The following is a 21,995-nucleotide window of genomic DNA, read 5'->3' as shown; positions in this document are numbered from 1 at the left end:
AGACCGTTAGCATACATGAAAGAATCTCACAGAGGCATCAGCAGAGCAATCAGGAGAGGTTTATGTGGCTCTGCTGCCTGGGATAGATGGTAGAAACATGTCGTGTGGCTCTGTCTGCTGGTCATCTGTCACTAAATTAGAGAATTTTAGAGGAAATTCCTGTCACACCACATCATAAATGAGGAGCGATGGTATGTGTAGCAGGAGAAATATTCAGAGGGAGAGGTGGTGAGAGTAATGTCACCGTCACAAACGCAGTGTGTGTGTCTAATTCACTCCAACTCGGGACAAATCCTCCACACATTCCTCTCTCTCTGCTCCTGGAGGTCTGCCAGCCAGCTACATGTCCAAGCCAACTGTGACTGTCTGCGCACATTCAGTTCTCTCTTATTATGTTGAGAGAAAAGTGCAACAGAAATCAAGATTACAAGAGTACAAGATTAGTTACAGGATCACGGACTGAAGCCAATTCAACATTTTAATTCCAAGATGAAAGGTGACATATGATCACCCACACCTTCAAGGGGACATATTAAGCAGTAGTCAGTTGTAGAAGTACAGCACTAAAGTACAGGCTTGGGGTACTTGTACTTTATTTCTGTATTTCCATATTATGCTATGTTATACCTTTAGGGAGGGAAAAAATAAAGGAAACCATATTTCACATCATAATCATATTTCACCATCATATTTCTTTTACATACAAAATCCAAAAAATATGATACTGTGGGTTAAAGTAGCCAACAGCATATAAAACAGTTGACATTAGTTTGTGTTTGACCTGCTATAATCCATCAATATATAATAATGTATAACTCTGATTCTGCTATTATGCTTCATAGTTAGTACTTTAACTTGTGATACTTTTGCTAGTATTTCTGGACAAGTAACTTTTTAAAAAAAAAAAAAAATGCAGGGCCATTTAATCTATTTAATGAGTTTTACATTGTAAAAGCTACTGTTGAAATTTACACGACTTTCACATTTCAAATCCATTTTTCGTTTAAAGTTAATCACATTCACACAAAATCAATCAAAGGTTCAAAAGTGTTGGCAAATATGTCCAATAGCGTGACGACACAGACAGTGACGACACAAGCCTGTAACATGACGTATTGTTATCAATAACACGATGACAATCATGTACAAACATATAGCTTAGCTTCTAGTGTTTGATATCACATATCGTTGCGTGTGGCAGTATTAATTGAACACAATTGCAATACAACAAAAAAGTAAGAGAATATTTAAAATAATACCGTTAAAAACAGTACGGCTATCATTGCTAGAGGGAGCTATTTAGTTATAAATGACCACAATCAAAGACACTGGTAGCGTGGCCGAGTGGTCTAAGGCGCTGGATTTAGGCTCCAGTCATTTCGATGGCGTGGGTTCGAATCCCACCGCTGCCAGATGTGTTTCATTTTGATGATTATTTGCTCACAGAGATCTACATGATCAACTGAAACGTGTAAACATGATAACGTTTTTTTCACGTTACGCCTGTGCGCCTATTCGGCTCATTTTGCTGCTTCACATTACTTCATGCTGCTGTGAAAATCATTCATAGTGCAAGTGCGCCATCTTTTGACGACCTGTATGTGCACAAAGACACCAGTTTACTCTTCATAATGACACTACTTCATGTTTATTTTATAGAAAGAGAACCATAAGCATTTCCTCACAGAAAGACTTGAGCAAAGAAAGAACTTATAAATGAATGTGCTCATTACAGATATAAAATGGTAATTGGCATTCATTGTTGATGCTTTTATTTCTAAACGTGTACAAAATTACTATTAAATACTAATTAAATTCTAAAGATGTGTAAATCACAACAAATATAAATAATAGAAACTGGAGGCATGCATACAATCAACGAAAATGGAAATATTTGTAATACAAAGTTAGATATTTTTCCTTTTAATGAAATCAACTTCAAACTGTGGAGAAATCCAGAGCATTCACGCAACTCAGGTTTAATACTTTTCAGTAGCCTTTTAGTTTTGCACTCAGACACACATATTCCAACATCAAAACAGAGAAAAGGAAGCACATTACATAACCTACATAAACTGTGAGACATTTTTTAAATATCTGAGCAAAACGTTTTATTTTCTAACTAAGAAAAGGAAGTGTGTGATTTGAAAACAAAATGACGGAGACAACTGTCCATACAGTACAGTGAAAATTGTTGTTGTTTTTTATCAACCAGACTAGTCCTGACTGAGTATGCAGCACAACATCAGTAGCACCAGACTGAGGCCCATAAACAGCAGAAGAATGACCTGTCTGGGCAGCTGAGAGGTCCAGGAGAGGTTGAAAAGACGTGAGCTGGAGCAGGGCCGCCGGGACTTCAGGTACTGTTCCACAGAGTCCGCCAGACTGTAGGGTTTCGGACAGTAACCGAGCTCTCGACGGGCCTTGTCGATCTTGAAGGTGTGGCTTACTGCTATGTTCCTCACCTGCAAATGAACATTAAGCATTTGAGGTATATTTCACCAGGGTTTTTTTTCATCAAGACAGAAGCTCCCGTGGATATTCAGCTGCTGCAAAGAAGTCCAGACCAAAACACCAAAGTTAAAGGCCACACTGTGAGGCTAATTGTTCAGATTAACCTCTATTTGGCAAGCTTGATTTTACATTCTGATAGCCTACAACTGATGGATGCCTCCGGTTACTGCATCTTCTTACTGGCTGAGGATAAAGTGTCTGCATGTGAAGTACAAACAGTTACGGAAGAGTTCAGGTCTTGTGATGTAAACCTTTCACAAAATATCCTCATAGCTTCACTGTATGACTTATACCAAGTTGTTGTATATTGATTTGCTAGTATAGTATCATAGTTAGACACACTACAACCACAAACTGCTGAGTCCTGCTCTTCCTGTCTGACTTGACGATCATCTTGACTATATATGTATATCCCTCTGGTATAGCTGTACCTTTCTACTGCTATCAATTTTCACTCACTTGAGATGAATCTGTATTCAAAAAGTCATCAGTGACGCAGGACATTAGTAATATCCAAAATGTGGTTTGTAATGCTGACGATGTGTGTAGGTTGTCTCTAATATCTGGCCATAGAAGAATTAAAATTAGCCTTCTAATCAATAATTATGGTCCCTGACAAATAAACTGATACATAAAATACATTTCGGTGGTGAAATGGCTCATGACAAATTTCTATTGATAATGAATTTCATAGTTTCGCTGTGCTAAGAAAACATTTTTAGTGCTGCATCATTTGTCAGTAATTGCTTTGCACATAATGTTGATTCATGCATTAGATTTCTGAATTGGTTTGTTTCACTTTTATGTGTGTGTAAATTATATCTTTATCCTTGTCCTTAAAGGATAAGACTGGCTTTAATCTCTATTTTTGTCCCTTGAGAACATCAACAATATGTTAGTCCGTCTCTCAATATTCGCTTCAATATCCTGTCTGTGGTACTCAGATTCCAGCCTTTTCATTCTCACTTTGATTTTTTTTTTTAAAGTCTCAGTAATTTCCTAAAAAAAAAAGCTAGGCATTGTAGTCTTTAGCAAAAGCTACTCAAACAGGAGTAAAGTGTGCATTTGCTAGGGACTATTTTCAGCTGCGGATTAATACACATTTGGTGTTCCTGTCAATATTTACCGCAGCAGGACATATAGAGCTGACTAAAAAATAAACTACAGTGCCCATGTTCATTGTAATGAAGGAACATGTCACCCAGTGCAACGATGTGGTTCATTTGTGTGTTTTTATAATTTTTTGGACAACATTTGAGCTCTACGGCACAGAGGAACAAGATATATCAGGCTTTGACTACACAGACAACACTTTTTAGTAGGATTAATTCATGGTTTTGGTCTTTTCATGGAACAAACAATGAGATAAAATATGGAATATTAGTATTATATAGTATCACTACTCTCATCCTTTAAGCTTATTGAATCAGCATCTCCTTTAATGTGATTGCAGAAATGGAATTTATGTGCGAGAGAAAAAACTCCTCTGCACGTCACGCGACGGCTGACTTAACCTGAGAGTCGGCAGGTTCATTTGAGCCCAGCCAAGAGGTTGCCCGACTCCGCTCACCATGGCAACAGCCACTGTACTGAGGTCACTTCCTGTCAACTTCATCTTGAACTTCCTGTTCTGACCCCACAGCAGTTTATGTTTTATTCACAGGACAATCATCGATCCCCCGGCCAGCAGCTGTCTGACAGAATGAGCTCCAGGTGCAGGCCCACAGGCTCAGCTTTGGTTTCTGCCTCATCACACATTCATGAGGACCTTGCAGGCCATGACGGAGGCTCCTTGAGATGCATCGTAAAGGCCTCCCCGGGCAGGATTATTGCAAAGCCTGCTACATTATAATTCTCAATGCAAGTTAATGTTTTTTAATGGTGCCACGGACCCGCAGATTGAAGTCAAAGGCTTCCAGTGACTATGACAGCTTTGGCATTTCTTTACCTGCCAGTATTTTTTGAATTCATTTGAAGGTTCACCTTGGTTTTCCATAATTCATGCACACAAGATAGCATCAGATGAGGGAGGGGGAGAGCAGGGGGCTGATAGGAAAATACCCACCTTAATGAAGTCTGTCTTCACTGTTGTGGGAGAGACTTAAACAAGAATCTACTCATCAGGGAGCAGGTAACCTAAACCCCCACCTCCCCCCATCTCCAACACACCAGACACTTTTAATTAGGTAGGCATGTATATGTTCACACACAACTTTCAGCACTATGGAGTCACATCATCATGATCCAAAATGTATCTCTTCAAACTGTCAGACTGAGTTCATTCAAGTTACACAGCTAAAGGAGCTCTCTGAGGCAGTTGAGTTACAAGAAATTATCCGTTTTTGCCTTTTCTTTCAAGTATCAAACGCAGAGTTCAGCTGCAGTGCGTCACTTAAAACTGCATTAAGAACATGCTAAAGAGCAGAAAATGGTTGAATCATTCATTTGAAGCCTGAGAGAGAGAGAGAGAAAGTTTTTAAGGAGGCAGGAGAGGAAGAAGGAAGAGTAATTACCTCACTTCTGGTAAAGAGGAGAGGCACTTCTATCACAGGTCTCAGGACTATATGCAAATATTCAACCAGGATAGCTGGAAATAGAAGAAAACCACATATATCAGGGTTATTAGTACGAACAACTCAACACATTTTCATGCAAATATGGTTTAAGTGACATTTAAAAGGAGTACAAATTTTAAAAAAAAAAAAAAAAAGAGATGGGCTACCTGCTGAATAGACAAGCGAAACTGGCAGGTTTATCAACGGCCTGCTGTAACCCAGCTTTTCAAACTGCAATAGAAACATGAGATTGCAACGAAATGCAATTTCAATTAATCGGTAAATATCTTTGAAATTTTAAAGAATAAAGCAGGAGTTACTTTAGATTTTTCTTATTGTCAACAAATCCCATAAAAATCCAACAATGTGCCAGTAAATGTCCCAGTACTCTCTGTCTTCCCTAACCTGTCTGTGGCAATCAGGCCCATTGGTTCCTACTGAAGATAAATCTTTACAGTTTGACTCATAAATATATAGTTTCTTTTTTTTTTAAGTCTTGATAATTTCTTAAATCAGCAGGGCGCTGTCATGTTTGACAAATGTTACATCAACAGGAGTAAATAGTAAATTTGTTGGGGACTATTTTCAGCTGCAGACTAATACACGTTTGTTGTGACAGTGAGTATTTACAGCAGCAGAACAGTGTATGTGGTAATTGACTCAAAATAAATTACAGTTGCCATGTTGACTGTAATAAAGGTGCTACACTGTGGCTTATTGAGGTGTTTTTAAATGTTTTTGGACAACAATTATCTTTATGATGCACAGAAATAAGCTACACAGACAATACTTGTTAGTGGCTTCAATGTATTATTAGTTTTATTCTTTTCAAGGGACTTGTTAAAATAAGAAAAACATAGAATATCACCAGTGTTTTCCTTTAACTTACCAAAGGTGTCAACCACTCAAATAGATTGACTGAAAGTCCATCATTAATGAAATAGACCTGTCCACTCTGCAAAAGAACAGAAAACAGAGGCCTGTTATAAAGGAAACACTCTATATTATCTTTATTTAATCTATGAGACAACTATCTATCTCTCATCTTTGGTCTTGATGTGCAGAACAGAGAGGTTGACTAAAAGAAGTATTAGAGCAGAACTAGAGGGGGATCCAGATAAATAGAGCCAATATTCATGTTGTATGTGTGGTTTTGTTGCTGAAAGGCGTCTCATCACATGAATCTATGGGTGTTGACTCTTTGTTCTGAGGTGCACAGTGTGACTCACAGAGACACAGCTCCTCTTCAGTGTGAGAGCCTCCGCTGCCAGCATGTGGGCCAGCACCAGGTTATCTACGTGTACCCAGTTCATCCTGGCCCGGGGGTCGCCAAACCTGAAACTAAACAACCGACGCTCCACATTCACCTGGACAGAGAGACAGAGAGACGAGGGATAATAAGTGGACAGTTTGATCTATTTCTTGTTTGTTTTGGGTTTTACTCCTTTTTCATCATAGTTTATGGTCGTATGCGTGTTTTCTATCGTTCCAATTTTGGATTTTTTTCTGATAATGAATGTGAACAAACCTTAAAATCCAAGTAGTACAACCTTAGTGATTTTGCATGTTTTGGACAATTAACCCCATACAACATACATATTACTATTGATCTCTTAGCAAACAGTTCATGTTAGCATGGTATGAAAATTTGGAGACAGTGAATATTTTGTTGCCTTCATAATTTGTCAAAGTTACATTAAAATGGTGTTTTGAAAAATAATGACATCTGACATGTAAGGCTGCCGAACAGCTTTTTTTTTAATGCATGACACAACTAAATTCATGTCATTTTCTACAAAATATCCAGGCTTGTTCATTGCTGATTTTTTTGTCAGCTGATGGTAGGGTTAGGGTTAGGGTTAGGGTTAAAATTAGGGTGCTGGAATTTTTTAAGGCTTTACCAAGAAAGAGTCTTTGCAATGACATTACAAAGCAATGATAACATTACTCTGAGAGAGCTAATGGCCTTACACAAATGAAAGCTTATGGTATGCTAATTTTTCAGAAAATGTTCAGCAGGAACATAAAGTTTACACAATTTGAGCTAAAATGTTTTGCACTCATTAACTCCAGCTTGTGCATAATTAAGTCTTGAATTAACCTTACAGTGTGCAGTATCTAAAAACTTCACCTTCTTGGCCACTTGACCAACAGTAAACTCAGAACACAGCCAAACACATGCAGCCTTTCACCAGACTGCACTGCTACCTCACAGAGGAAAGACTGGAAGAAAAGTGGGTTGTAACTGGATGCCCCGGAGAGCTCCATCAATAATGTAAACTCTTCAGGCAGGAACACATTCTGCCAGGGAGGCGCACAAGAAGTGCCTTCAGACACTGCAAGATTTTTCTTCTCCTGTGCCAACGTGAAAGAAATCTATCTACATTTATCATGATACAGGACCATAAATTGTGTTTGTGTCCATCCCTCACCATCACTCTGTGGAGGTGTCTCCTCTCTTCTGGTCCATATATGCCGCAGGGCCGTAGGACGCAGGTCCGCAGCAGGCCTCCGTCTTCACAAGAGAGAATTCAAACCACTGAGAATATATACATTTATGTATTTTTGCCCAGTTAACTACTACATAAAAGCTCTTTCATATTTTTAAAGGATAGGTTCACAATTTTTCAAGTCTGTCTTAAAACAACAGTCAGGTGCAAATATGAACATTCAAACATGTTTTGCTCGCTGTTATGATTCCTCCTGTACATACTGACCATTAGAAAATCTCCATCAATGTTTTCCCTTTCAGGTGCAGTGGAATGATCATAGCATAAAAGGGGAATTTGGCACTAAAAACACAGTAACTTTGAAAGATATTGAATTGATTTGACACATTTGGACAGCTGAAGCCTCATATCAGCTTCAAATAAGCTTTGAAATACAGTTTTTGCACAGAAGGAAAACTGTGGATTTTGTTCCCCATCACATAGAAAGTAAAGACCTCTTAATGGCCAGTATGAACAGGAGGAATGATTATAGAGAAAAACACGTGTCAAAGTTCATTTGAGCACCTGACTATTGTTATAGGCCAGACTTGAAAAATTGTGAACCTATCCTTTAATACAGTAGCACTAATTTCCCTGAGGTGTCTGGCCTCTAAGTCCGAGCCAGTGGAAAAAAAAAAAAAGTAAGCCACATCCTCCTGCAGAGGTTGCATGGACTTTAACCTGCAGTATATAATGAAGACAGCCCCATGCTCTAAGGTTAATTGAATGTATAAGGTGATGTTCACTGATAGGGTGCAGGGTGACACCTAAGGAGGAAATGGGAGGCTTCACACCTCTTTATGTAAAGCACATAGTGGAACCTAAAACCCACTGATTAGAAGATTGAGAGTGAGTATATGTGCAGTATGTGTGTGCATGTGTGTGCATGTGTGTGTGTGTGTGTGTGTGCGCGTGCATGTACTACTCAAGACATTAAGTCACATCAATGCTGCACTTCAATCATACTGTTCTGCCCTGCTCTAAATTTAAACTGATGTTACTGTCATGTTGGATTGTACACATAGGCGGCTGGGTTTCCATGGCAACCACTGCCTCAGTCTCTCTTTCAAACATACAAACACATTTACATAGAAACCGAAGGCCATAGGTTTCAATCTCTGATTGCAGCGTTTTCATGTTATACTGTGGATACGCTTGTCATTGCACACACTGATCATTTCACACCTTTGAGGGAGCATCCGTTGGCTGCGAGGACCATCTGCTCTGCAATAGCTTTAGTTCTGGAGTAGTGGTCAATGTGCTGCAACAGAAAGAAACACAGAAGCATTAAATAACCCTCTGAGTAATTTTAATGTCTGATTTTATGTCTTATAATTTTGACCTTTTGTTCAGTTCTTCATCCCAGTTTTCCTTATGTTCCAATACACTGTTTTATAAAACCACAATGACATATTTTATTTTTGTTAAGTTTTGGTGGCACATGAGCAGATTTAGAAGAATTTATACTGTTTATATGGTTTACTGTTGAAGGTTGGCAACAGTCATACTTCAGTTTGATCTAATTCTCTTTACTCACCACATCGGGGGGCACATAAGGCACTGAAGCCTCATCGCCATCCTCAATTGGTTTCCCAGCAAACACTACATTGATGGTACTGGTGTACACTAGCCGGGGGATGCTCCTCTCTTTGCACACTGAGACATAGACATACATTGTATAAAAAAAATCAAAATCTCTTTGCTCCCATATTTTTAGCTTTTAGCAAAGTCAGTTATTAAACATTTTAACTAAAAACACACAACAGACAAATGAATTTCCACATCACAATGAAGAATGTCAAGTTCCTTCTTACCACTAAGTATTTCCAGTGTTCAAATGATATTCAGAAATCATTTAAATGTTTCATTACAGTGTATGTGGGACGTTTGGTGATAGGTATTAAAGTTTTTACACGTATTCTTACCATTTATGACATTATTGGTCCCACCAACATTGACCGACTCCACTTGCTCTTTCCGCAGCTGGAGACAGAGACACAGAGAGAAAAATGTCACTTCTTAATGACATCATCTCTCTACATTTTGATTATTCATCCACATTATAACAAGTGTACAATATCCCTAATTTTACCTCCAGCGTTCTTATTATCTGTTAAAAGCATCTCACAGTATGTTCACCTCTTAAACGTACATTATGACTCATACAAAAACAAGCAAGAAAACAACTGTGTGTTCACCTTAATTGTTTATTGGTGGAGCACTGAGGGTGTTATGAGGCAGGTGTGTGCTCTACTAAGTGAGCCATCATTGTATTTATCATCAGTTGTCACAAGGAATTCTGGTCCTTATCCAGCTTGTTCTGCAGATTGGATGCAGCGACTGATTCTTACAGTAAATACTGAGTTCGAAAAGTCTGCTTTGAGAGGCCTAAATAATGAAAAGTGAATCTAACAAGGACATAAGATAGACTTAATGCAGTGAAACGTGTCCCTCTTGTCTCTCTGACTTTTGTCTGAATGAGAAGTATTGAGAAGGTGCCACAGAAAACATGAAGGAGGTCACCTGTTCTGGCCCGGACATGCCGTAAGATGCTGTGTGGAATATACAGTCGACCCCTTCACACAACTTATAGAGGGAGGAATAGTCCCGGATGTCACTCTGTAAGAACAAGATAAGAGTAATTATCCTTGGTTGGTTAATGCCAACTCTCAGGACATTTTTCTTAACATGGAAGCTCAATATGTTTAGTTATGTTTCATCCATAACAGAACACAGATTATAAATACACTTTTGACAGTTGGAGCACAGCAAATTTTCAACTACAATATTGATTTCTGACACTTTTACGTGTTAGTTTATTCTCAACACAACATAAGCAGTTTGCCAGGTCGGGAGCATTGAAGGTTAAGTGACACAGACTGGTACATGTGGCGGTGTGAGTCACTAACCACCCCATGAAAGGACGGTTATAATTAAGGTAAGTGTGCCACGAGGCTTGCAGGTGAAACCTGAATCATGTCACCACCCTCTCTGACCCAGTCAGCAGCTGGCGCTCTGAGGCGGATCACTCACCTGTGTCTGTTTCCAGCCAGCATGCAGACAAACCACAGAGACAAACTGATGCTGGCTGACGCAAGAAAACACTAGAGTTGATTTTCAAGTCTGCATGTAGCAGTGTGAGTTATAAGGATGTGTCAGAACTCACACCGTGTATTTCGTGTTGTTTATAACACAAAAGACATCCTTATGACATGACTCAGTGTCTGTCAGCTTTGGTGGGTTTTAAGTTGTTTTGAGTTTGAGTTTCCAAAAAATTTGAATTAAAAAAAAGGCACTTAAAAATGAAAATGAATGTGCAGGGAAACGAAAGAAGAACAAACACAAAACTAAAATTAAAAAGTTAGGACCCCTGGTTTAAATTAAAGGACGGGTTCACAATTTTTCATGACTATCCTATAAAGGTCAGGTGCCCAAATGAACAGTGCCACATGTTTTTCTTGTTGTAATCATTACCCCTGTTCTTAAGAGATCCCTTTATAATGAACTTACAACAAAAGTGATGGAGGACAATATCCAGAAGTCTCCTTTCATGATAAAATGTATTTAAAAGTTTATCTGAAGCTAATATGAGGCTCCAGCTGTTCAACTTAGTTAAATCAAGTCAATTCAAGTCAATATCTTTCAAAGTTATTCTCTTTTAAGTGCCTCTTTTTGTTGATCCTTCCACTGCAGCTAAACTGGAAAACTCTGTCAAAACACAAAGTGACTGTATTTGACTAACTCAGATGGCTGAAACTTCATATTATCTTCAGATAAACTTTTACTAACATTTTTGCTGAAAACCAGGACTGTGGATTTTGTCCCCCATCACTTACACTTACTAACAGGAGGAATGATTACAGCGAGCAAAACCTGTGTCAATGTTCATTTCAATTTCTGATTTGTGGTTCATGAAGAAGAGGATGTTAAATAATTGCTAAAAAAAATCCAAAATGGTGCCAAAAAATTATAGGACATACAGGTCGTACTGGTTATGTTGTTCTTTGTTCATCCTACTAGTGAAGGGACAGTGTGACTTGACAAAATGCAAATAAACAAAACAAAAAACAAAAAAAACAACAGCTACAGCTGCATGGCTGAATAATCATTATCAGACATGAGTCCTGCAATTACAAAGTATTTAAGAAGAAGAGCATTACACTTGAACAGTATACTGGTACTAAATTGTCTTATTTTGGGCAAAGATATGCAAGGGAACGTTGAAAACAAAATAGAGAAGTATCAATTGGAATAATAGCAGGATTTCAAACAGCAGATACCTGATAGAAACTCGCTCCATCAGGGATGTCACAGGGAGGCTTATTCATGTCCAGAAGGAGCACTGACATCCCCTGGCTGGCCAGCGCTCTCCCCAGCCTAAAGCCAAAGTATCCCCCTCCACCTGTCACCAGCACCTTCCCTGGAGAGACGCTCCGGGCCAGTGCTGCTTCCTCTCCGAGTCTGGAGGCCGCACTCTCTGGGCTGCTGCAGCTGGCCGCCATGGCTCCATTTACCCGGTGTCGGATGGCCACGGCCGGGCTGGAGGCCACAGCCGGCGCTGGGTGGTTGACCCAAGGCTGGTGGGTGAGGTGTGGGTGGTTGTGCATGTGGTGTCCACTGGCCTGCAGGCGACAAAGGGGGACACTGTGGCAGGGAAGCTGCTTCACCTGGCACAGAGAGCCTCCACTCTCACTCATATTGGGACCGCACAGCTCCATAGACCGTCCTGTATGGGTTGAAGGAGGTCGACTATTGGTTATTCATTGCTTTAGTATCATTAAAGTTTGACCTGTAAGAGTCATCTTGTAGAACTGCAGATTAGGTTTCGCCTTAAGTAGTTTTAAAATTGCTGACACTGCCTTTCCAACAGCATCACATACTGTATCAGTTTGCTTCAGCTCTTCATTGAAGGTGAGTGAAATATTAATCCCAAAGACTCTTTATCATGACTGCACCTTCCATCAGATGGAAATATTCTGGATGTCTGGTGCATAATTTCATAAGCTACACATTTCCCCCAATTTCAGCATGACATATTTGGTATCTTTGGAAACAATGGGATCTCCATTGAAATTTAAATTAAAGGTCTGTGGATTTGAACAATTTTTGCTTGCACAGTATCAATTTGTAATGACTGACTGCTATTTGTTAAAGGGTTTCAAGAAAAGACAGAATGCCAGATTTGATCATTTCAGTTTTTGTATATGAATCTACTAAAAGACTGTATTTTGTAGCTTGTATACTAGACTTCTCATTTATAACATGCATCTAAGTTTGGCCCATTTTTGACAAATGAAAATGACCTGAAGGTCCTGGACATCAGAATTAAAATACAACTGATCCTCATGAAGAAATAAAGAATGAATCAATGTACAATATTCAACAGTAAGCTGTGAATGTAATTTGTCAGACAAATTTCAAAAGATCAGTAATTAACACATCTCTCTGCATTTCTCTCCAAAATGAACAAGCTAATAGGACATTTAGCTCTCAAACTGATGAATAAATGACACACAGATCTGATTGCCATCACATGTACATTTTAGACTTTCCTACAATTCAAAAAGTTGTAGTAATTAACTTACCTTAATATTCCTTTTGACCTCTCACATCCATACCTGTGCCACTTGGCTCATGAACTAATGCAGTCTACACCTTTGCTTTGCTCTTGTGGTCCCTCCCGATGCGTCACCTCTCTCACCTGTCAATCACCTGCACCTTTACCTGAAGACTCTCCTACCGTAACGCCTGGATGCAGCACGCAGGCTGCAGGCAGTGAGGATCACGTTTCCAGGAGCATCAGGTGGACAAGCAGCAACATCTGCTGCCCTTTTTACTGTCAGCATATAACATATGTATATACTCAGGTCAGAGGTCACATTTTTTACCCCTGTTTTAGAGTACTCACAAATATGAGTCTGAATTTGGCTGCAGGAACATTGTTAAATGGATATTCAAATGAGCTTCCATTTAGCCACATGCAGCTCTAAATAACTTTGAAAAAGCAGTCTGAGAATGTTAAAGTCAGACATTAAGAAAGTTTAGAGTGACATTTGAGATGTTTTTTTCTTGTGAAAATTGATTTAATGTAATGCAATATATAAATGTTAAATCTATATAATAAATATTAAACCGGTCCCACTCTCCAATATCCAGCTGTAACTAATGTTTTTTAATGGTTGATAAATCATTTACTAATGCTTTATAGGTCAGTTAGAAGCTGTAATTAAGAACAATTTTGGGTTATCATGGCATTGATATAATAATATAAAAATAATAACTGAAAAACTAAACAATACTTTGATTTAAATACATTTTTTCTTCTCTTCTAACATTATTACTCTTCACACACATTTGATGAAGGTGATAAAATACATAAATAAAAATAAAATATTGTTATTACACCAATTAATACTTAATGTTTTATGTTCTATGGGTTACGCATGAATTAATGTGTACAAAATTATATTATTATTTAAAAGTCATTCACAAAGACATATGCAGTACATTATCCTACATAGTGACATTACTTGGGTCTGTTAGGCCTCTTATGAACAAACTGTTAGAAAACTTACACAAAAGACATCTATATAGACTCATTTTGGATTTGAAAAGAGTTGTGCTGCACATAAGTTCTGTCAACACCACTCACATATAAAACGTGTGAGCGGTGTCATTAGTTCAAGTCATGTTTCTAAGCAATTCTTATCAAATTAGGAAAAGTCATGTATAATGTAAATATTAAGGGGATGAAACAAGGGTGTTTCTATCTTTATATCTATTTAAGTGAGATGTTTACTGGTTGTTTACTCTTCTTTGCCTTTTTACCTGCTACCCCCACTAATCATTTAAATAATAACCAAAAACAAAATTATGCAATAACCTTGGCTCTATTAAGACTACTCAAAGCTCAGGCATCAAATGATGTCACTGATGTATCTTAATATAACAAGCCAGGTAAAACAGCAGCAGCAGTCACTTCCTGAGCACAGTGTTTTTGGAGAGGACATAAATAGACCCATCATGTTTTATTTAGCAGACAGCAGACAGACTGCCAAACCTGAACTGACGCTTAAATGCACCGCACGTAATTAAAGAGGGAAAGAAGTCTTAAGCAGTTGCCAAATGGCTGCAGTTCAAGTATAAAAGCAATTTGCAGATAAACTGCAATAGATTGTAATTCACTTTTTTTGACGTACTTCCTTTCCTCCTCTGTGTTGACTCAATTCAGAGCTCAGATTGCATCTACCCTCATTTGGGTTAAATGGCAGCTCTGGCAGTGCTGTAGAGCTTCTGTCTTCTATTGGAGACACTTTGTATTTTCAGAAGAGACATATTCTCCCCTGTGGACATGCATCACATTCAAGAACAAATTTATCATCCCAAAGGGAAGGAAATCCATTTAGCAGCAGCTTCAGTTAGTACGCACACAGTTCTGAAAACATATTTTTAACAGGGTGACTGATGCTACCACTGACCATGTCTTATGTACTGATGCTAATTTCCAGACCATTATGTAATGTGATGTGACGCATCTGAGGAATCACATATAGACTCCTGGTAACCGTTATAGTACAAAGATGATTGATGCCATGTTTGTTTTGCAAAGTTCTGCATGCTGGAGTCTATGAAACCCTGAGGGGCTCCAGTGTTTGTGCAGCAAAGTGATCAGCTGGTCCATAATCAGCTTGAGCTTTATGCCTCTAAGTTGTGAAATGACTAACAGCTCTATTTCTGACATATTTTTACAGACTTTGCTCCAGTTTGTTTTTCGTCTTTACCGGATAATCTTACTGAATGAGGTCAGGGGGACCTCTGGTGAATATTTAACTGTATAAAGGTGAGGAGGATGTGATACAGGCTGGCAGTCATGGTCAGATGACCAGTGGAGGTGCATAAAGAGACACTGAGACTGAGGTTGCGGGTGTAGGAAGAAACAGGTTTATTGAATATAATATGATAGGCTATTGAGCAGCAGCAGTGGCAGCCTGCTGCAGAAAGGGATGAAAGGAAAGCAGAATTTATACAAGGCATATAAGCTACACAAGTCATGTCAAACATACAGCCAACAGGAAATAAATGAGAAAACTTTAAACAGACAATAATGTAAAAAGGAAAATCTAATATTTCAGACTACCAGTCATGTATAAGTGGGGCTAGATATATTTTAGTCAATAGCAAAGGTTCCTTGCAGTCCAGACAGACAACCAACACGCAAACTACACGAGCCACATGCTAATAACAGACAGAATGCCAATGCATCACACTAAACATGAGGCCACAGCTATACTGTGTGGCCTACATGAAACAAGGATCATAGCCATTGACTTTACCAACAACAATGTTATCTTAAAGCAAAGGGTTCAAATTAGAATTTATACATAACTGAGGTGATAACTGTACTCATTTCTTCATTTCGTTTCATTCTTCATTCACGCTAATCAGAAATTCAGGAAAGAAGGACAAAGTAATGTGGCTTGGCTTCATTTGACCAACCTGTTTGTCTGTGTGGACTGCAGTTTATAGAGCCAACGACTCTCAATCAGAGCTAATTGAGTGCAGAAGGTGTATCCCCTCTGCACCTGGGGCTGGGTGTGACCAAGACAGGGCAGACAGCAGAGACAGAACCGGACCTTTTGTACAATTACTTTGCATAACCTAAATTATTCAAATAAGTCATTCTGAGAAGGATTTACCTGCTGTCTATCTTGCAGACTGCATGTCTTGCTTTATATGAAGCTTGGAGGTGAAGCCACACATACTGTAACTCCATCCATTCTCATCACAGAACAAGTATGAGAGGAGATACAAACAATAAAACAAAGATTCATATTCATATCAGAATAAGGGTAACATCTTTAATTCAATGAGTTATACTAAACACATCAGTCCTAATATGTACACTGCCTTCTTCCATCTCCTGCTCCTTCGTTATTTTGGTACTCTGTATGATAAAAAGATTTGAGTTACGCTCTCATTAAATGCTGCTGAGTACACCCATGAATCACAGACAGCAGGGAGCCGTCTCCTTGTCTGACCTGCTGCAGCAGGGAGGGAGTGCTGTGGTGAAGGTACACCTCCCTTGTCAACCTTGCGAAACCCTCCCCCGGGGTGAACTCTCTCTGTGAGGGCTGGCTGGAAATAGGATGGACAGCACGTTGTGATTAGCATAGAGGGCAACCTGAGCTACTGCAGCGATTGGAGGTACAAGGAGAGATGTGAAAGACATAGAAGGCATGCAAGTGACAATGTAGAGCACTGGATCAGCCCATAACCTAAAAGTGTGATGTGATTTCTTTCTTTTCAACTTTTTGTTTCAACACACACATCTTCCAAAGCAGATACAGTTGCCCAGTTTAATGAAACTGTATATGTTAAAATTTCCATTCCTCTTCCTCTGAGCACTTGTTAGAAGTGAGATTAAAAGTTCCTCCTTGACCTTGAAAACAGAAGTTGACAGTCTCACCACGAGGCTTTTCTCTTTTCTGGTGATCCTACCTTCATTTAAGTGTCATCACAGATGATCGCCAGGCTAGAATGAAAACCAGTATGACCAGAGAGAGACATGAGGATCCCCAGCAGTGTTCATTAATGGGCTGTTTCAAGCAGCAGGGGGCGCCAGACAACAGCATTTAAATATACTATGAGTCCCAAAAACACTGCAGATTTCCTTAAAAGTCAAAGACTGTTTTTTTATATCTCTAACTCCAGGTCTGAATGTGTCTGTCAGATACTTAAGAGTCATTAAAATATGTTGCATTAAAAAAAAAACTGATGCCGGATCAATTGCTCCTGGTGAGGACAAAGAATTCTGTAATGTTAATAAAATCCAACAGAGAGAAGTCCACTTTCATAAAAATTTTATGTTGAGAGAAATAAGACAGAGACAGAAACATATACTGACAAACACCAAAGCAACCTTCAGCTGGGATTCATGGCAGATGAGTGTAGCTGCAGTGATGATAGAGGAGCAAGTGTGTGAAGTAAGGTAAACTCTGACAGCTGAGAGCAGTTGAGGGAGCTCTTGAGGAGATGTGGTGAGTGAAGAAACTGTGATGAAAGATGTCAAAAAAACAACCGAAAAAAACATGCAGCAAACCTACAGAAACGAACACTGGATGACAAGGCTCGAGTCCCAGGTGGGTGGAAGGTTTTCTGAGGTAAGGGAGCCATCATTTTTCACACACTGTGTCACACTGAAACCCAACCTGTCAGAAAGAGAGACAAGAGCACACAGTAAGGTACATTTCAGCAGCTGGTGACTGACAACTAAAATACCAAAGAAATACCAACAGACCGACTGAAATATATTCTTTGAAGGAGGGGAACTAACATTAAATGAAGATCCTTATTTTAAAAAAAGTGACAAATGACCATTACACATGTCTAACACTCAATTACGTGCTGTCACAGGCAATCACGCATGCCATATGATTACATCATCAGAGGATATTATACTTGTTAAGTGCATTTAAACTGTGTTCAAGTAACAAATAGAGCCATTAGCCAACATCCTTGCTTTTAAAATCCCCCAGTGAAAGTTAAAAAAAAAAAAAAGGTGTTGGCAGGTATGTTTTTTTGTTGAAATGAGTAATTGAAGTGGATTAGTCATCTCATTTCATGCTCATTTTAGGAAGCGGGAGCTCTGAGGTCACACTCAGCCTGACGAGCTAATGCACTGAGAGGATTTTGCAAGCTAAATCAATTAGCTTGACTTTATGTATAACCTCTCCCAAATCACTTGTGTGATAAAGTAGGACACCAACAGAAAGGCAGCTGCACAGAGTTAGGAGGAAGGCAGCGGATGAATTTTATTTATCAACACATAATAAGTTTTACTGTTTAAATAGACACTTGAAATGTTGATATCATATAATGTGGGGGCTGTTTTCTTAACCTGAAGAATACAGAAAAAATGTGAAGAAAAAAGCAAGAAGAAAAAATAATTAGTGTTCCAACACCAAAGGATGATGTGGTAGAAACTGTGGGAGTCTGTGGGTTTTATCTACATTTACTCTGCTGATTAACTGTTCCCACTGCTCAGAGACGCACATATATTCACTTATGACTATTTGTGCCATGTGTAATTCCTGTGAAAGTTATGAGTGGGATGTATTGATGCAGGAGCATTGATTCACTGACAAAAGTTAATAAAACCCACTGCAAAAAAGCTTTAGTGTTCTGTTCTCTTACCTGACCTACAAATTTAATTAATAAAAGGAGGGAAGGTTGGGGGGCGGGGGGGAGTGTAAGGACTGTCTGTGCAGCAACAATGAGACAGCACAGACAGACAGAGAAAACGAAGTGTTCCTCAGTGACCTTCAGTCAACCTTAAACACAGGGAAGGAAATTACAATCAGCCACCAGCCAAACTCTTGACCATGGTGAGATTGGCAGCGAGCCAGAAATCATAGCATATTTTATGAGAGTCCTCTGAAAGCACACTCAGTATTCCATAACTATACTTTTTATGTTTTCTTAAATAGCAGAGTGGCAACTGAAGAATGTCCATGACAGATAGGCAAACATCTGTTAATGAAGATAGTAAGATAGGTTTGTATGTGCTGGAAAAGGCAAGTAAGTGGATCTTGAGTTAAAGGGGCACTCCTGCAATTTAGTTTTGCACTTCCATAAAGATGTGGGGCTCACAAGACCCTGATTTTGAAAGGAATGGTCAAATTGATGCAGCAGAGGCCATGATATTGTGACTTTGAATCCTTTTGGGGTATTAAGGTAAACAAAAAAACTACATTTCCCATAATGCTAAGTGGTGTCTTTTATTAGACCTTTCCTTCCTTCTTAATGCCCAGTTTTTTCAAATCCCACACCTTAAGTTTGTAACGCTGGTTTTCTGTTAAAAGTGTCAAACCCAAGCTGAGATAACCCTAATGACATCATCAGAGATTGTTTTCTTTAATATTTTTTAATCTCCCTCTTGTATAAAATTGGTGCAGTGCCCCTTTAAAATTATTTAAGTGTCTCTTCAAGTGCTCTTATTGCTGTGGATATCGTGAACAGCAAATTAAGTCATATGATATTTCAGGTGTATCTGTTTAAAAATATCAAATGAAAAGCATACATTTAACTTATATTTACTTGTTAAGAATTTATGTTTACTTATAAGAATACCTATAAGAATACTGCATATACAACAAATATATGTTTGTATAATTCTTAGACAGGCATCAAAGGCATGAAACAAACAATGCAAACAGTGTGGCTAGAATTGCAAAAATATATAAAGAAATTCTAGTGTTCAGCTCTGTGCAGCTTTCAGCTCATTGCTTTGGTTTCCCAGACTTTTTGATTTTATGGTTGTTGTATTATTTTTGGCAGGTTGCCTTTATTAAACAGCACAACAGAGAGAAACAGGAAACATATATAAAGAGAGGGGGAAACGACATGCAGGGGAATCCCTGGCTGAAGTCGAATCAGGGACCATGCAGTTATTGAACCAAAATGACACCGACCCCCACTATCAGTCTGATACACTTCTCTTGAATCAACCATTTATTTCACACAAAATAATAGCACAAGTATGGTACTTGTACAATTTTTTAAGCACACATAATACATGAAAATGTTTGTGTCAGGACATGGAAAATTCTACTTTTCTGTTGAAAAAAACACCTAAAATAACGGCAATATAGCTCATTCATTTATGGGAACTGTCAGCTGATTTGGCCAGCGAATGAAGCTCGCTTCCTGTCTTGCTCAGAGATAAAGGAGGAAGAAATTGAGAAAGTGACAGACAGGCACATCCTGTAATTCCTTAGAGGATGAAATTGGAAGCTTGGAACAAAGATGATAGCAGCACTGCTGCTTCAAGGACAGATAATATAAGAGAGGAGGGGGAAAAATCTCCTGCTGGTATCCCATGGACTGACTGTTTTGTCAGGAACAGGTTCAAATTAAACCAGAAAACTGGCATTTAGCTCTGCAATAGAAAATATGTTGGAGATATGTTGTGAGAAAGAGTAAACTATTTATTAGATTAGCCAATGTAATTTATTGTCCAAAAGCAACAAGAGTCTTCTAATTTTATCTTCAGTCTATTATTTCAGCTTTTTCTGGCATACAGCATGATGTTTTGTCAGGATATTTTGTTCACTTAATCACTCCGAGTCGATATTTTGTAAAAACTCAGACAGAAGGCTGAACAGCAGAATTTGACAAACAGCTTTTACTCTAAGCCTGATTTTGTTAAGGTCAGAGCCTTGCAGGAAATCAATATCTGGCAGTTACCTTTCAATCCATCACTCCAGAGCCCAATCAGTCCTGATGCACCTGATGGCTCAATGCTGAGGAGAGGGAGAAAAGGACTGAAGGTAAACATCTTCCTAAATCTGCATTTATCTGCAGCTGACAAACAAGATATGGAATAATTAAATGTATGTGCACATGCTTTGTAATTGCAGTGAGTAAAGAAGGACGAGGAGAGGACGAAAAGGATTACAGTCACCTCCGGTATTATCACAATGACTTGAACGTCCTCCAGTCGTCCCTGACAGAGACCGTCAGTCTGGCTCTGATCTCCCTCCGTAACACACTGGCATCTGTACTCTTACCTACCACACACAAACACAACAAAACACAAGAACTTGAGCTTGAGTTTCTCTGTAGTCTGAAGTGAAGCTGACAGGAGCCATATATCACATAAGCTTTTTCACCGGTCTCTATTCATGCTAGGGCCACATTAATCATTCATATCCACTGGTAAAAAAACAATATTTTCTTTGTGTATTCAGCAGTTATTGTTAGTGACACAGAGGTCCATTCATGCTGCTTCTACAATCCCAGCATGCACCAGTCTACAGTCAGCGACAGTGTGTGGTGTGCTGCTCAGGGCAAAGGAGGAGGAGATAATTAGAGTAAAAGGGCAAGGAAAAGGAGGAAACCTGTGAAACGAGACAAGGAGAGTGAGGATGAGATTGTTTTGTGGAGGAGCAAGTTTGACAAAAAACAATAACACCTAGTTTTCCATATATCTTGCATATTTGATGTAATGCTGCTACTATGGATTCACATCACCCAAAAGTAAAATAAGTGAGTAAATTGAGCTCAGGTTTACCCTCCACTACATTCATGGGAACAATCATTTGGCATAATATCACCATGTGAGTGTAAATGTTATTCATGTAAGCACTACATGAAGTAAAAACCAGCATGCATAAAACTATCAATATGTATAAAAACTCCTGTTCAAAATCTGTAATTTTTACTTTAATGCTGATACAGGTCTTGTGTTTATAATTGGTTGTCATTTTTGATACTGTTTGTCCTCACATATTAAGTTAATTTTACAGTTTTGTTTTGTTTTCAAATGACTGCACATGCAACTGGGCAGAGGCAATTTAGCCTTTAAAGAGCAACTTGCAGGTTGGCGACCCCAATGAACCATATTTACACTACAGTGACATCTAGACACATTTTTGTA

At 38.8% G+C, this 21,995-nt stretch overlaps 1 protein-coding gene, 1 long non-coding RNA gene and 1 other non-coding gene across 3 annotated transcripts; 1 reads left to right on the top strand and 2 right to left on the bottom strand.

Moving 5' to 3' along the window:
- The first annotated feature begins 1,330 nt into the window (after positions 1–1,330).
- On the top strand, positions 1,331–1,412 carry trnal-uag. The gene has a single exon. It is a non-coding gene; the product is annotated as a tRNA-Leu (tRNA).
- A 675-nt stretch (positions 1,413–2,087) lies between these two features.
- On the bottom strand, positions 2,088–12,276 carry sdr42e2 (short chain dehydrogenase/reductase family 42E, member 2). Its single transcript, XM_044331784.1, has 11 exons — positions 11,839–12,276; positions 10,082–10,177; positions 9,484–9,541; positions 9,096–9,214; positions 8,744–8,819; positions 7,502–7,584; positions 6,299–6,436; positions 5,959–6,024; positions 5,237–5,300; positions 5,028–5,101; positions 2,088–2,465 (listed from the first exon to the last, which is right to left on the bottom strand). Exons 1-11 carry the CDS (start codon positions 12,274–12,276, stop codon positions 2,217–2,219), a joined length of 1,461 nt encoding a protein of 486 aa, XP_044187719.1. The 3' UTR covers positions 2,088–2,216.
- Positions 12,277–17,394: 5,118 nt separating this feature from the next.
- Positions 17,395–21,649, bottom strand: LOC122967596. Its single transcript, XR_006398640.1, has 3 exons — positions 21,021–21,649; positions 20,804–20,859; positions 17,395–17,766 (listed from the first exon to the last, which is right to left on the bottom strand). It is a non-coding gene; the product is annotated as an uncharacterized LOC122967596 (long non-coding RNA).
- Between the last annotated feature and the right edge of the window lie 346 nt (positions 21,650–21,995).

This window comes from Thunnus albacares, chromosome 17 (assembly GCF_914725855.1).
Source record: "Thunnus albacares chromosome 17, fThuAlb1.1, whole genome shotgun sequence".
In the NCBI taxonomy this organism is placed as follows: Eukaryota; Metazoa; Chordata; class Actinopteri; order Scombriformes; family Scombridae; genus Thunnus; species Thunnus albacares.
Note: the sequence above shows the minus strand (reverse complement) of the source record. Positions and strands in the feature narration are given on the sequence as shown.